The sequence below is a fragment of the Oikopleura dioica genome, chromosome XSR (assembly GCF_907165135.1).
Source record: "Oikopleura dioica chromosome XSR, OKI2018_I68_1.0, whole genome shotgun sequence".
Lineage (NCBI taxonomy): Eukaryota > Metazoa > Chordata > Appendicularia > Copelata > Oikopleuridae > Oikopleura > Oikopleura dioica.
The window spans coordinates 5327097-5339833 of NC_137294.1; the positions used below are offsets into that span (position 1 = coordinate 5327097).

A 12737-nucleotide genomic window follows, 5' to 3' on the forward strand; every position below is an offset into this window, starting at 1 on the left:
AGTCCCCGTGATCATTGATTTGAACGGCAGCGATCATTAGCATTTTGAAGCTACAGGAAAGACATGTAGCAGGAATAGATAGAAGAAGAAGCCTTGGACTTTATTATTATCTCGACCCGGCGGCCTTGCCAGCTTTCTTCGGCATTTTCTTCATTGACGAATCCTCGATCTCTTTTTCTTTGTAGTAATGGGGTGCCACTTCGAGCAGCCACTTGCCCTCGATCTCTATCAATTGGCGCATATACTCTTTGGAAGTGAAACAGAGTTCGTGGTAAATCACCCACTTCGGCGTTTCCTCGAAAAGACACGAATTCGGATGAACATGCACTTGTTGCTGATGCTTCACAGTCTTGTATCCTCCTTTTCCGAGTCTAAAATAAAGCTTCCGAAATATATCCTAGAAGAAAAGAGCTCACCTAGCCGTGTGGTAGAAAAATCCAGAAGTAATTGCCTTTCTGATTGCAATGTCGTCTTCGGACTTGTGCATTTCGATTTCAACCCGGTCCATAAGTCCTTCAAGCTGATCTCTGATGTCTCGCGCTCTTTTCATCATCCTGTGCTGAACGTAGTTTTCGAAGCACCACTGCACACTATAGTCAGACTCAACCCACTGATCGTAAACGTTTTTAGCGTCAAGTGGTCACCCGACGGAGCCCAAAAGTTCTTATGTGCATTGTCGGCGTGAACTTGGCGATCTTTGGGCCTGTGGAAGATCGCACCCCAGCTGAGAGCATGGAGATGATAGTTAGAACGTCCTCTGAGCATTTGTACTTCTCGGAAGCGATGAGTGACTTGGAGAGCATCGGATCGGCTGGAAACTCGGCCATTCGTCGCCCAAGCTAAAAGTAAATGTTTATTCAATGCTAAACTCTCAAAAGCAATACCTTTGTCAACTCTCCCATGTGATTCAACGCGCCGAGAGCGTAAAGTTGCTCCAAAGCGAGAGCGAGACACTCGTGCGGCGGTGGATCCATGAAATCGAAGTTAATGAGATCATTGATACCCAACGACTTGAGCATCAAGACGACATTTGAGAGATTGGTGCGCTGAATTTCAGGGATCGTATTTTCCTCCAGCTCGTGTTTGTACGCATAGGCGGTGTATAATCTGGAAAGTGATGAGGAAAGTTATTGAATAAGAACCTGAAGCATTTTACCTAAAGCATTTGCCCGGGGCGACACGTCCAGCACGACCGGCTCGCTGGTTCGCAGATGCTTGCGACGCTGGTTGAACTACCAGTGATTCCATTCCCGTTCTAGCATTGAACGTTTTCTGCTTTGAAAAGCCGGGATCAATTACATAGGTGATGCCATCAATTGTCAGCGAGGTTTCAGCAATATTGGTAGCGACGACCACTTTTCGAGCTTTAGGAGGAGTAGGTTCGAAGATACGCGCTTGCTGATCAGACGGCAAGTTTGCATAAATCGGTAGAACAATGAGCTCCTTGATTTTCGTTCCAAGCTTGCGAACGCGCTCAGATAACTCTTCACAGACTTTCTCGATTTCTTCTTGACCGGTTAGAAACACAAGAATGTCTCCAAGCGGCTGTGTAACGTGAATTTGCATTACCGAGACAACAGTTGCTTCAATATAGTCGGCTAAAATAAATGCTAGGATAAATGAGAACTTGATAAATTTAACCTTCAGGGGCTTTCGTATAATAAGTTGTAACAGGATATCTTCGGCCAGGAATTCGGAAGATCGGTGCATCATCGAAGAATGTTGAAAATTTTTCTGCGTCGAGTGTCGCTGAGGCGATCAATACTTTCAGATCAGGCCTGAAGCGAGCAATATCTTTGACAAGGCCGAAAAGGATGTCCGTATGGAGGGTCCTCTCGTGAGCTTCATCGACGATAATAACCGAGTAGCTAGCCAAATCCGGCTCGTTGAGGAACTCCCGAAGGAGCATACCATCAGTCATGTACTTGAGCACAGTACGATCCGAAGTACAATCTTCGAAACGAATCGAGTAACCAACCTCTTGTCCGAGCTTGACGCCGATTTCTTCAGCTACACGGGCGGCCACACTCATCGCAGCAACTCGACGAGGTTGAGTACAGCCGACACGCATACCGTCTTCGCAGAAACCACTTTCGTATAAGTATTGGGGAATTTGAGTGGTTTTACCAGAGCCGGTTTCTCCTTCAATAATCAGCACCTGTTTTCAGTTACAAAATTAAATTATCATCAAAAAGCCAAGACAGAGAATCTCTGATAATTTTGTTACTATCCTGGTGATCTTTGATGGCTTGAATTAAATCATCTCTGTAGTAGAAAATAGGCAACGATTCTCGACACTCTTTGATGGATTGCTTCTTTCGCTCCTTCGCCGAAAGCTCTGGTTCCTTGCTCTTCAGATCTTTGCCCGCAATGGTAAACGCCTGGACGAAATCGATCATGTCATCATCAACGACGAGATCATAATCCTTTTTCTTCTTCTTCATCTTGTCCTTTGCGCCGACATCAAACATTGTCGACTTGTAATGATCCTTTTCCCACTTCTCATGCTCGCTTTTTGCGCCGTTCAGATAGGTCTCGTCAACTTCCTTGTAGTTCTGCTTTACGTTCGCACCTCGCTTCTCCTCTGGCATTTTGTAGCGCATAACATCGTCGTTTTCATTCAGCTGTCGATATTGCTTGGCGATTCTAAGGAGTTCTTTCCTCCGCGCGAAGTCAGCTTTTTCCTTTGACGTCAGGTCTTCATCGTCGAAAAGATATTCTTCGTCCTTCAAGTCACCTTCCAACAGCTTGAGCTGGTCACCTTCTCGCTTCTCTAAATACTCCCGACGAGACTTTTCACGCAAAGTCTCAATCTGAAGCTTCTTCAACGCCTCATCCTCGGCCATGATTCTTTTTGCTTCATTATAGTCTGGCTCTTGAACTTTTTTCTTCGTTCGCGCTTCATCGCGAGCCTTTAACCGCTTTTCAAATTCTTTCTTTTCGTTCTGATCGGCCATACGTTGCCGTTCCTCACGCTCCCACTCGTCTGAGTCGGATCCATCCTCTGCTTTGGAAGATTGAGCAGGTCTTGTTGCTCTCTAATAATCAATTGATCAGCTTTAATAAATAGTTTCAGGGTTACTTTAGGAGAAGGCGCTTTCGGTGCTTGTTGAGGACGCTTTTTGCCAGTTTTGGTAATCCCCTTAACTTTGTTGAAAAGCTCATCCGTAAAAGTGTCGTCAAGACCAATATCTAGTTTCTGTATTTTCTTAAAACATTTCTCTGGCGTTTTAGACTCTGAAATAGTTCATAAACATCGTTTTTTTAAATCTATGCTACCCTTTGCCATGCCAATAACCATGCTGACGACATCTCGCTCCGAGTACCCGAGTGCTGAGTACAAGTTCCTCTCTACCCATTTTTCTAGCGATGACATTCTTTAATGGAAGTGAGTTTATTTAGAGTATTTATTGGGTACATGAAACGGTGACAGAGAAAGAGTTTATTTTGTCCACGAAATTTTGGGAATATCAAAGTGCAGTTCAGCGATGTCGGCGAGTTTTCGGTTGTAGTCTTCAACTTTTTCTTTGTGGCTTTTGCCAGCCTGAAGTAATCGTTTAATGGATAAGTGAAATAGAACATTACCTTTTTTAGAATACGATCCATTTCTCGTTCGCGTTGTTTTTCGAGGAATTTTCGCTCGGTTGACGTGAGCATAGGGCGGTATTCATCTGGTTCCACTACTGGCACCTCTGTTCTTGTTGAGCCAGGAACATCGCCTGGATTCCACGGCTCTCTGTTGTCAACTGGCTTGGCGAATCTGTAGTTGGGTGCGCCTGAGAGTTTATCGAGCCCCTTCCCCGGCTCCGGCGAGGCGCTTCGATCACGCTTCTTCTTTTTCTTCTTACTTTTCTTCTCTTTGCGCTAATCGGACAGTAAAATTGGTTCAGGTCATCGTACTGAATTACCTTTGAGATTTTCCCTGATCCGTCTGTTTTCAATTTTAACGCACCGCCAGAGACATAAGCATATGGATTGTCTGCCATTTCGACTATCTTAAAATGCAAAATAAAAAGTGCTGTTGACTGGTTTTTTTTTGTTCAGGAATATATAGGCTTGGTTGTTCTTCAGGGTTTGACAGATAAATAAAGATAATATTTTTGAAAGAAATTGCACTTACAATAGGAGCAAACATTGATTAAGGAATTCTGCTGGAAACATGACCTGATTGATTTTCGCTGAATGAAATGCGAAGTGAACGAATGACGCGAAAAACGGAGAAGCTTCCAAGAAATTACTTTCACTGCAACCTTCTTTTTGTTTATTAATAATAATATATTTAATATATAAATAGTAGCTTGTACTTTTCGTTATCGTTTCGTTAGTAAACACTAGATACATGATATTTCATTTTTATTATGTTTTTCAGGATTTTCATACAAGGGTTTAATTATTGCTAAGTTAGCTGGAAACCCCTTTGGCAGAATACAGAAAAAGAAGTAAATGCTTTTTCGATCTTTGCCCCACATGACATCCCGAACTACTGAGAGTAACCATAGGGAGGAAAGATGAAACGAGATAGGTTATAAGTGTAATTACAGAAAGGAAGCGATTATAATAATATAAGGATTGTCTGTTGCTGTCATGTTTGCTTACTTAGATAAATATAAGAGAACGTACTGAATGAAATTTGTTGTTTAGCCTAGTTCGTTGAGTTTAACACTGCGGCTGTTGTTGTTTTATAATGTTTCGAATACAATTTATCCACAGGGTCTGTTGCAAACAGGTCGAGCATTTACGCGTTCATAGCGTCCTTAAAAGCAGCTTGCATTTCTGGGTAGTGATGCAGCGAGGAGACCATTCCACCTTCGTTCTTTGGATCAGCGTCATATCTAAAGTCGAGCTATGTAACTAGATCGGGGAGAAACGAGCATACTTGTAGTTGATCTCCGATCCATCCAATTTGGACATGTTGCCTCCGTAGGCCTTGATAATGGCGTGACCAGGACAGAGATCCCACTTTTTGATCAGAGTAGTGTGGATGTAAGCTTCTGCGACACCTTCGAAGAGACTGACCGCTTTATAACCTACATATATCGATAAACCCCTGATGCATGTTTCAAAACTATACCAGCGCCGCCAGCAGGGACGACAGTGACATCTTCACCGAGACTGGCCTTGGCGACATCCTTGACACCACCAGCGTGAGATCGAGAAACGATGACAGAGTTCTTGGGAGCCTAAAAAGCGTGTCGATATTTTTAAGAGACTGTGTTGACTTACGCTGGCAGAGTTGTCAACCATGTTTCCACCGTGGCCAACCCAAGCCCAAGAAGTAGACTTTTCGAATGGTTTATGGATGATACCAGCGATTGGCTTTTCGTCTATAAATGCAATTTTCATCACAGAATAATAATTGTTAGGAGCTTACCGTAAACAATGCAGACCATAGTGGTGACGTACTGACGAAGATCTTCAGTGTATTCTTGAGTGGCGTCGAGGGGATCGATCCAGACTGTGATTCGGTTGGGGTCGAGGAATTCGTCAGAAGTGAGAATTCTGTCGACCTGATAAGAATATATTGAATCGTTAGAATATACAACAAATCTCACCTCTCGGTTTCGGTTGGAAGGAGCGGCAACAGCGTCCAAATCGGGCTTGGCGGTGTGTTCTTCAGAGACAACGTGAATGGTTGGGAAGTACTTGGTAAAACCGAAGGTCATTGCCTTGTGTGATTCCTAGAATGGTCAAGATAATTAAAGTGAAAGATTGAAGATAGATTTACTTTGTCTCCGTTTGTGACTGGATCGTCAGCGCCAATATCGCCAGCGGCGACATCGTCGTGAGTGCCCTTTGAAGCCTGTCCAATGTCGGGGGAGTTTCGAATGTCGACGAGGATCTTGCCACCTCGTTCGGCGAATTCGATTGAAGCCTTGATCAGCTCTAGAATGATGATAATAAAGCGAATTAACGGGTAAAGATGGTACCTTTCATGGAAACTTGAGTTGCAGTGGACTGAAGGGGCACTGGTGCGGGCACCAGGATGTAGTAACAGAGTGCAATCATAGAGAAGAATCCAACGAGAAGACCAAGAGGGGAAATTCTGACGCCGGTGTTACCAAGTCTCACCTAAAAAGACATACTCAATAACTGTCCAACAAGTAATTGAACATGGAATGATTGCACCTTAATTATTTGAAAGGTCAATTATATAAAAAATCGCAATTATTTTTATTATTCGAGAACATTTTAGACACTGACATCGAGGTGACATCTTAGACTCACATAGCGAAAATGTTTGCGGGCGAACTAAATTTAGTTTAATTTGAAAAGTAGGAAACAAAGACTTTCGAGAAAATCAAGAAAATGAACACCGGAAGGATAGAACATGATTTACCTCCTAAAAAGGGTCAAGAAGAGGTTTCATTTTGCGAAAAAGTCCAACTGGGCAGTTTCACCCGTGATTAAATCTAAATAAAGCAGCGAATTTTTGCTCACCTGAAGCTTTTGCAAAGCGGAGAGTTTACCCAGTGGGGCATACTTAGTATCCGACATTTCCTTTCTTAAAATAAGTAAATTATTAGCAAACCGGTTTTCGATAAATGGATCTTTCGCCCGTAACAGTTGAGGGGAAATAGCGCGCGTTCGAGGCCCATTAGTGTATAAAAAATAATTGTCGTATCAGTAATTACGAATGTGATGAAGAAAGTGGGGGCCCAGCGGAGATTGACGGAATACAGGAGATAAAAGTGAATGTAAAATATCGAGATCGAGCCATTCCTGAGTTTGGGGACTTGCTGAATTCTTATTTTAAATGGCGAATAACTGAGGGTGGAAAGGACTGCGAAATTGTATTCCCATTAGGTTGAGGTCGTTGGGTTATTGTTCATTTGTTGATGTTCTTGGGCTTCGGTAAGGTTTGTGATATTATCGGTGAAAGTGCAGCCAGTGAGACCGGGACCGTTCCACTTTTTGGATGAACGATGACGATCTTTGTCTCTTCGGTAGGAAACTTGCGGCGGATGACGAATTCCACGGAGCTATTCGCTTTCGATTTGATGATATTCATCATTTCCCGAGCATGTGTGTAGTCTTTTTCAATCAAATTCTCCACCCGTAGAACCGCGTCTCCTTCCATCAGTCCCGCCAAATCAGCTGGGCTTCCGGGCTGCAATTATTTCGTTATCAGAAATACTCGAAAAGAAATGGTTAACCTGAATCACTTTTATGTAGCAAATTTGTTTGTAGTTTTTATAAGTGGTTTCAAGAGGAACTTCTTGGAACTTTCGAGGCAATGACGGCCCTTTTTTGAACTTGTGGAGGTCGTGAAGCGCGGCTTCGATTCTTTTCATGATATCTTTGTGATCATTTTGCGCGCAAACAAAGCGGTTCCGAGCGAATCTTCAGTAAGTTTAAGTTAGTTTGGCCGATAAATCAAGTAAGGTTACCTGATTTCTTCTATGTTTAGGTCAGCACGGGGGAATCCATGAGCGTCAACCAGTTGCTCGTCGTATTTAGCATTAGCGTAGTGAACTGCAAGTAATTCTTCCAAATCATCTTTTTCTTTCATCAACTTTTTGAGTGCCTCCTCGAACGTCATTTTAGAGCGGTCAACTGATGGCATTTAGTCTAAAATCGAAATCGTAAGGAGAGGAACTCTTTATAAAAATGAAGAGGTCAAGATTTGTAAGAAAATAAAAGGAAAGGTATAAATTGGAAGTGAAAAGGGAAGGTGTCTGGCTCTTCAAAAGCGAAGAACGGATTATTTCCAGTCGAGAACGCGCATGAACTCTTGCTCGGAGAAGTCGAGGACGCGCGCCGCCTCCAAATGCGTGCACTTGTTGCGCAGCACCTCAATCAGCTTCGACTGCTTCTGAATAACGGACTTGTACTCGCTTACTAGCTTTTTTTGGCGCGCAGTCTCAGCCGTTGCTTCGTTGTATTGGGCCTTGGCAACGACGCCGTCGTCTTTGTGTTTGCGTGTCATCTCCGCCATTTCGAGTTTGTATTTTTGAGCCTAGCAAAATTATTAGATATTTGAATTATCAAAAATATAAACAAGAAATTGAATCTTTCTTCGATAAGTTCAAAAAGCTACCAGATAAGTAAAAATGTATTTTACCTCTTCAAGAGCTCTCTGCAGCCGCACATCATTCTGCTGTTGTTTGGGCTTCACAGTTTTCTTGGCTCGTTTAAGATCATCAAGTTCTCTTCGGATAAGTTTCAGCTCGCGCTGCGCCTCTTCTTTTTCCTTGCTTGCGTCTGTGGCGGCTATTTATTCGCGTTAGATCGAAATTCAAAACTCCTTGTTCCAAATATCTTACCATTTTTAGACTTGATGAGATCTTTCTTCAGCTTTTCATTTTGTTTCGTGAGGAATTCGGTGCTTTCGCCGTTGGTCTGTGCCTCTCGCTTGGCTTTGTGTAGCTTGTCGCCTGTTTTTTGAAGTTCTTTGGTCAATTTTTTCACTTCTTCTTCGAGCACGGTGACGCGGGCTTTGAGGAATCGTTCGCGGCCCTCTGCAGGCACTCGTTGGTCTACGTTGATTTGGGCATGTTCTAAATAAGTCCTCAAAAAATCATGATTTCAATTATTAGACGATAATCTCTCTATGAAAATTCTTTCACTAACCGTTGTAGTCGTTCAGGTCGATTCTGGATTTAATCTCGTCAAGGTTCGCTGCGAATTGCGTTCGATCGTCAAGGTCAACCAGCTTTCCAAGGTTGCTTGCCGGCTCAACATCGACACTTTTCACGAGCTCTAAGTTGTTGATTGGTATTCTGTCGATTATCCTTGGGCCAGAACAAAAATAAAACTTGCAAGCGTCGCATCTTGGCAATAGCCAAAACAATCGGCCCACTAGCGAAACAGCTATCTTTATGCCTAATTGGGAATTAGACAATACCAGGATTTCCTTTTTTTGTGCCGGGAAAATAAAAAGGCGGACTCGTAAAATTGAGGATGAGGTAAGTGACCATTTCGATTGTGGCCAAGACAAAAGGATTTTACTAATAAATCATCATTACGATGTTTACAAGACGTGGGAAAATTCAATAATGAAATGAATAGGAATCATGATGTTTTATGCAATTATGAGCATAAATCTGTTTAAAATAGCTTAAGACTACTAATTGTTTTAAAATTTCAAAGAATAAATCTAAAGAAAGGAAAACTCCGCAAATTACCTATGAGCGTGTCCATATCCTCATCCGATTGTGTTGTGTCCTTTTCGATGTTTTCATTTTGCTTTGGTTCTTCGTTGAGAATCTCATTGGCGAGCGATAAGGCTTTATTTATTTCCTGATCTCTCAACTGCAACGCGTCCAGAGCGTCCATTCTAAAGCTGACGCAGGCGATAAAAAGGGGTTGTTTAATTAAGTGTTAGCATTTCCGTATTCGTAACATCAGGCGGTATTTTTTTCGCGTTTTACGGCGCCTAGAGCGAGGGCTAGAGCACAACATTGTAACTTAGCTGCGGTTTGTTATCAGCGGGACCGGTAGGGAACACGACCCACCGACCCCGCCCAAGGGGAGCCATGAACTTATTACGACGCCATTTACGACTACTGGAACTTTTTCAAGCTCAACTCAAGTGAAATCAAAACACTTGGCGAACGCTTGAGTTCGTGTTCCCGGAGTGGACTTGGCAGAGCGCGAGAAATTCCTCAATATAAATCTCTATTCGTTATTTTTTCAAGACACCCAAGTTTTTGCTGACACAGCCGTTCTATCTTGCAAGCTTTTCAAAAATAAACGAACTTCTAATCAGCTCGGGAATAATCTATTGATGAAAAATAGGATCAACTTGAGAGTCCTCAAAAAAACTTAGCGTATGAGTCATACGATATCACTTAGGAAGTAGCAATCGAGTTGGTAATGGATTTTTAGAACAACGAAATTAAAATTCTAATAAAAAAATTTGTCAAACTATCGTAGCAAACAGCTTCGCGAATGAATGAATTGTTTGTTTTATTTTCTGCATTGCAAAAGAGTGACAAGGATAAATTGCAGGTCATTGTGGATGGCAGTGAAGTCTGATAATTTATTGGTAAGCTCCGTGTGCATTGCTTCCGCGGCGTTTTCTAAGTCGCTGAGAATGACGTCTTCAGTGACGATGTTACGAATGCGCTGGTAGAACTCGACCCGGAGGCGCTGATGGGAAGCTTGTTTGTTTTTGAAATCATCTTCCATGCATCCTAGAACATTTGTTTAGATCTACTCTCGTCTGATTTTTGCTCGTTCGCTATTGATCAGTTATTTTATGATCAAGTAATTATCAAAGTACTTTCTGGAGCAAATACAACGGATAACGAATTGAAATCAAGGAAGAGAACATGCTTACCGACAGCCGCGAGGCTGGACTGCAGCTTGAGTAGGGCACGACGGTCCTTTTCTTTCTTCATTTTGGCTTTGATAAGAATTCGGATGTGCTCAAGAGCATTGGCAATGTCCTTCTCGGTGAGTTTGATTTCACTGGTAGTCTCGGTGACACGTGTCATCGCCGTGCCGTATGGTTGTCTTCGCACGCGTGTTTCCTCAAAACTCGGAAAGAGTGAGGCTTGAAACGAAGCTCCTTCATTCCGCAACAGCGACACTTGTATTTGTGTAAAATTCATATTCTTGGCTCCCTGCCAGTGCGCCGTGGGAGAACAATCAATTTCTCTCTTCGCGTTAAAAAAACGAAAAGCCCTCAAAACTGGTCGATGACGCGATTGAATTCGAAATAAATTTCTACTCCGTGGTTTGAAAATATAGAATAAGGGGAACGTTCGAGTGGGTGTCAAGAGCGCCCATTTATGATTTCCAAACAATAGTGAATAAAGACGCCAAGCGTAAAACAGACGGTGAAGTTCACATTGGATGATTCTCTGCAGCTGATAGCGCGGCTTTGTCTTTAGAAACGCATTTGGAGCGTGAAATTGCAAGAAAAAAAGCGAACCATCTTGATTTGAACCGATTCGAAAAGGAAGGAAGTATATTCTACAGAAAATAGCATTGGGCATTGAAATAAAATAAAGAACTTGGTAACAGATTACGATTGAAACGTTGGATTAGGCATCGTTAGCTAAAAGAGGTTGGCGATCGGAACTGCCGATTCTCGTCCTGTTGCCATTTCGTTGAGCTCGCTCAAGCTCGGCGACAGTAGAGGGCAACTGAGTACCGCGAGTTTCAGCGAGGAAAAGGGCAGCTAACGCGCTTATCAAGCCAGCCGCTGAAAGTATCACGTAAACGAAATAGGAACGATCTTCGGTAAACATATTCGGAAGTAGCGGAGCTTGCCAATGATGTTATTAATTTTAAGCAACGAGTTGTTACGAAATAAGTTGCGAAAATGACTAGACGAGCTAGTCACAGTAAATAATAACTATCCTTCATTTTCACAAAAGCAAGTGTAACATCATTTCCTATGATTCCTCCAATACGGGCACAGCACGATGAAATGGCTAGACCGACAGAGCGAACATCGCTTGGGAAAAGCTCCCCGCCGTAAATGTAAATCAGGAGAATGCTGCTGCCACGCAGAGCTTGCCAAACATCGCCGATCCCAAGACAGCGGAAGAAGAGCCTTCCTGACCGGCGTGATGAATGAGTGCGAAGATTGTCGAGAAACAGCCTAGAAAGACGCCAAAGAAAGAAAGGGAAGTTGAGCGACGGCGGCCGAAGAATTCGGACTCCATGAGGTAAAATGCAATAATGTAGGAAGGAATTTCGACCAGTCCAGAAAGGCAAAGAGAAACGTTTGGATTAGGATGAAGTCCTGATAGGTTGAGAGTCAAACCATAATAGCAAAGAGAAGCGGAAAACCATAGAATGCCCATGATCGTTACACGGGAAATTACTGCTTCTATGAGAAGAAATTAATCAAGCTGAAGGTTCGCTCATTTTTCTTACTGTTAAAAATCATCATACATCCAGCGGCTTCACCAGCAGGCGGGGACTTTAACTCAGGTGGGTCCATCTTGATGCCATTCTTGTTAGCGAGCAAGACAAAAGCAGCAGCACTTTCATCAATGCGGTTTTGAGAAAGCAGCCACCGCGGCGATTCAGGGATTCCAATAAATAAGGGCAAGAGCGAGAAAATAAAAGGAAGACTGGAAATGAGGAGGATCGTAGAGTAGGAGTCAAATAATTGTCCGATAAGAGCGAGGAAAGCGATTCCGATTGCAAATACACCTGGCGAAATGTTGCCAGAAATGGCCCAGACGTTTGATGGCAGCAACTCTTGCTGGTAAACGAAACCGACGAGGCCAAGACCGCCTGTCAAAAAGCCGGAAACAAGGCGAAATGCTACAAGTATAATAATGCGAAATGAAATTTTCTATAATCTATATCTGAAAAACAAGAAAGAAAGTTTACCAAGAAAAGAGTTGACAGACCAGCAAAGCGTTCCGAATACTTGAAGGATAATCAACAAAGGAAGCACTGCAAAATATGGGCGCTTGCGGCCATAAGTATCAGCGACGATCCCCATCACAAAGTTGCCACCCATGACACCAAGCATATAGATTGAACTTGCCAAAGACACTTGCAACTCGCTCAGGTGCCAGGGCCATTCTTCATTTTTCAAAATCGGCGTTAGGATGACCATGAGACACATTTGAAAAGCGACAAGAACCTGCGTTGTCACTAAATAAAGGGTTGATGCATGTGTGTTTCCTGCTGAATATTACATTGAAGCCCAAATGTGTAGTAGGAGTACCATCCTAGTGATTTCCCATTAGTGACGATTTCGAAGGCCTGATCGGCGTCCATTCTGCAAATCTCGACGATAAAGTATGCAATTGCAAGAAATCGAA

General features: G+C 42.9%; 7 protein-coding genes across 7 annotated transcripts; all 7 read right to left on the minus strand.

Annotated features, from left to right (window-relative positions):
- Positions 1–24: 24 nt before the first annotated feature.
- Positions 25–3392, minus strand: LOC145709540 (pre-mRNA-splicing factor ATP-dependent RNA helicase DHX16-like). Its single transcript, XM_081787229.1, is given in 10 exon segments — positions 25–371; positions 417–627; positions 630–722; positions 725–839; positions 885–1107; positions 1157–1598; positions 1642–2161; positions 2235–3038; positions 3083–3237; positions 3280–3392. Coding segments are annotated over 10 exon segments (2925 nt in total). The 5' UTR covers positions 3377–3392; the 3' UTR covers positions 25–106.
- A 35-nt stretch (positions 3393–3427) lies between these two features.
- Positions 3428–3991, minus strand: LOC145709537 (uncharacterized). Its single transcript, XM_081787224.1, has 3 exons — positions 3909–3991; positions 3586–3864; positions 3428–3544 (listed from the first exon to the last, which is right to left on the minus strand). Exons 1-3 carry the CDS (start codon positions 3984–3986, stop codon positions 3443–3445), a joined length of 459 nt encoding a protein of 152 aa, XP_081643350.1. The 5' UTR covers positions 3987–3991; the 3' UTR covers positions 3428–3442.
- A 28-nt stretch (positions 3992–4019) lies between these two features.
- LOC145709515 (Golgi-resident adenosine 3',5'-bisphosphate 3'-phosphatase-like) lies at positions 4020–6512 on the minus strand. Its single transcript, XM_081787202.1, has 9 exons — positions 6439–6512; positions 5928–6069; positions 5726–5883; positions 5553–5678; positions 5372–5507; positions 5224–5324; positions 5072–5180; positions 4877–5027; positions 4020–4832 (listed from the first exon to the last, which is right to left on the minus strand). Exons 1-9 carry the CDS (start codon positions 6493–6495, stop codon positions 4736–4738), a joined length of 1077 nt encoding a protein of 358 aa, XP_081643328.1. The 5' UTR covers positions 6496–6512; the 3' UTR covers positions 4020–4735.
- A 25-nt stretch (positions 6513–6537) lies between these two features.
- Positions 6538–7589, minus strand: LOC145709525 (26S proteasome non-ATPase regulatory subunit 9-like). The gene is made up of 3 exons (XM_081787212.1): positions 7389–7589; positions 7155–7341; positions 6538–7108 (listed from the first exon to the last, which is right to left on the minus strand). Exons 1-3 carry the CDS (start codon positions 7562–7564, stop codon positions 6827–6829), a joined length of 645 nt encoding a protein of 214 aa, XP_081643338.1. The 5' UTR covers positions 7565–7589; the 3' UTR covers positions 6538–6826.
- Positions 7590–7608: 19 nt separating this feature from the next.
- LOC145709519 (testis-expressed protein 9-like) lies at positions 7609–9376 on the minus strand. The gene is made up of 5 exons (XM_081787207.1): positions 9126–9376; positions 8572–8700; positions 8265–8498; positions 8063–8211; positions 7609–7957 (listed from the first exon to the last, which is right to left on the minus strand). The coding sequence occupies exons 1-5, from the start codon at positions 9274–9276 to the stop codon at positions 7703–7705; spliced, it is 918 nt and encodes a 305-aa protein (XP_081643333.1). The 5' UTR covers positions 9277–9376; the 3' UTR covers positions 7609–7702.
- A 516-nt stretch (positions 9377–9892) lies between these two features.
- LOC145709521 (uncharacterized) lies at positions 9893–10825 on the minus strand. Its single transcript, XM_081787209.1, has 2 exons — positions 10283–10825; positions 9893–10136 (listed from the first exon to the last, which is right to left on the minus strand). The coding sequence occupies exons 1-2, from the start codon at positions 10554–10556 to the stop codon at positions 9910–9912; spliced, it is 501 nt and encodes a 166-aa protein (XP_081643335.1). The 5' UTR covers positions 10557–10825; the 3' UTR covers positions 9893–9909.
- A 464-nt stretch (positions 10826–11289) lies between these two features.
- On the minus strand, positions 11290–12728 carry LOC145708946 (solute carrier family 22 member 15-like). The gene is given in 5 exon segments (XM_081786640.1): positions 11290–11444; positions 11447–11785; positions 11833–12228; positions 12298–12567; positions 12612–12728. Coding segments are annotated over 5 exon segments (1242 nt in total). The 5' UTR covers positions 12694–12728.
- Positions 12729–12737: the final 9 nt, after the last annotated feature.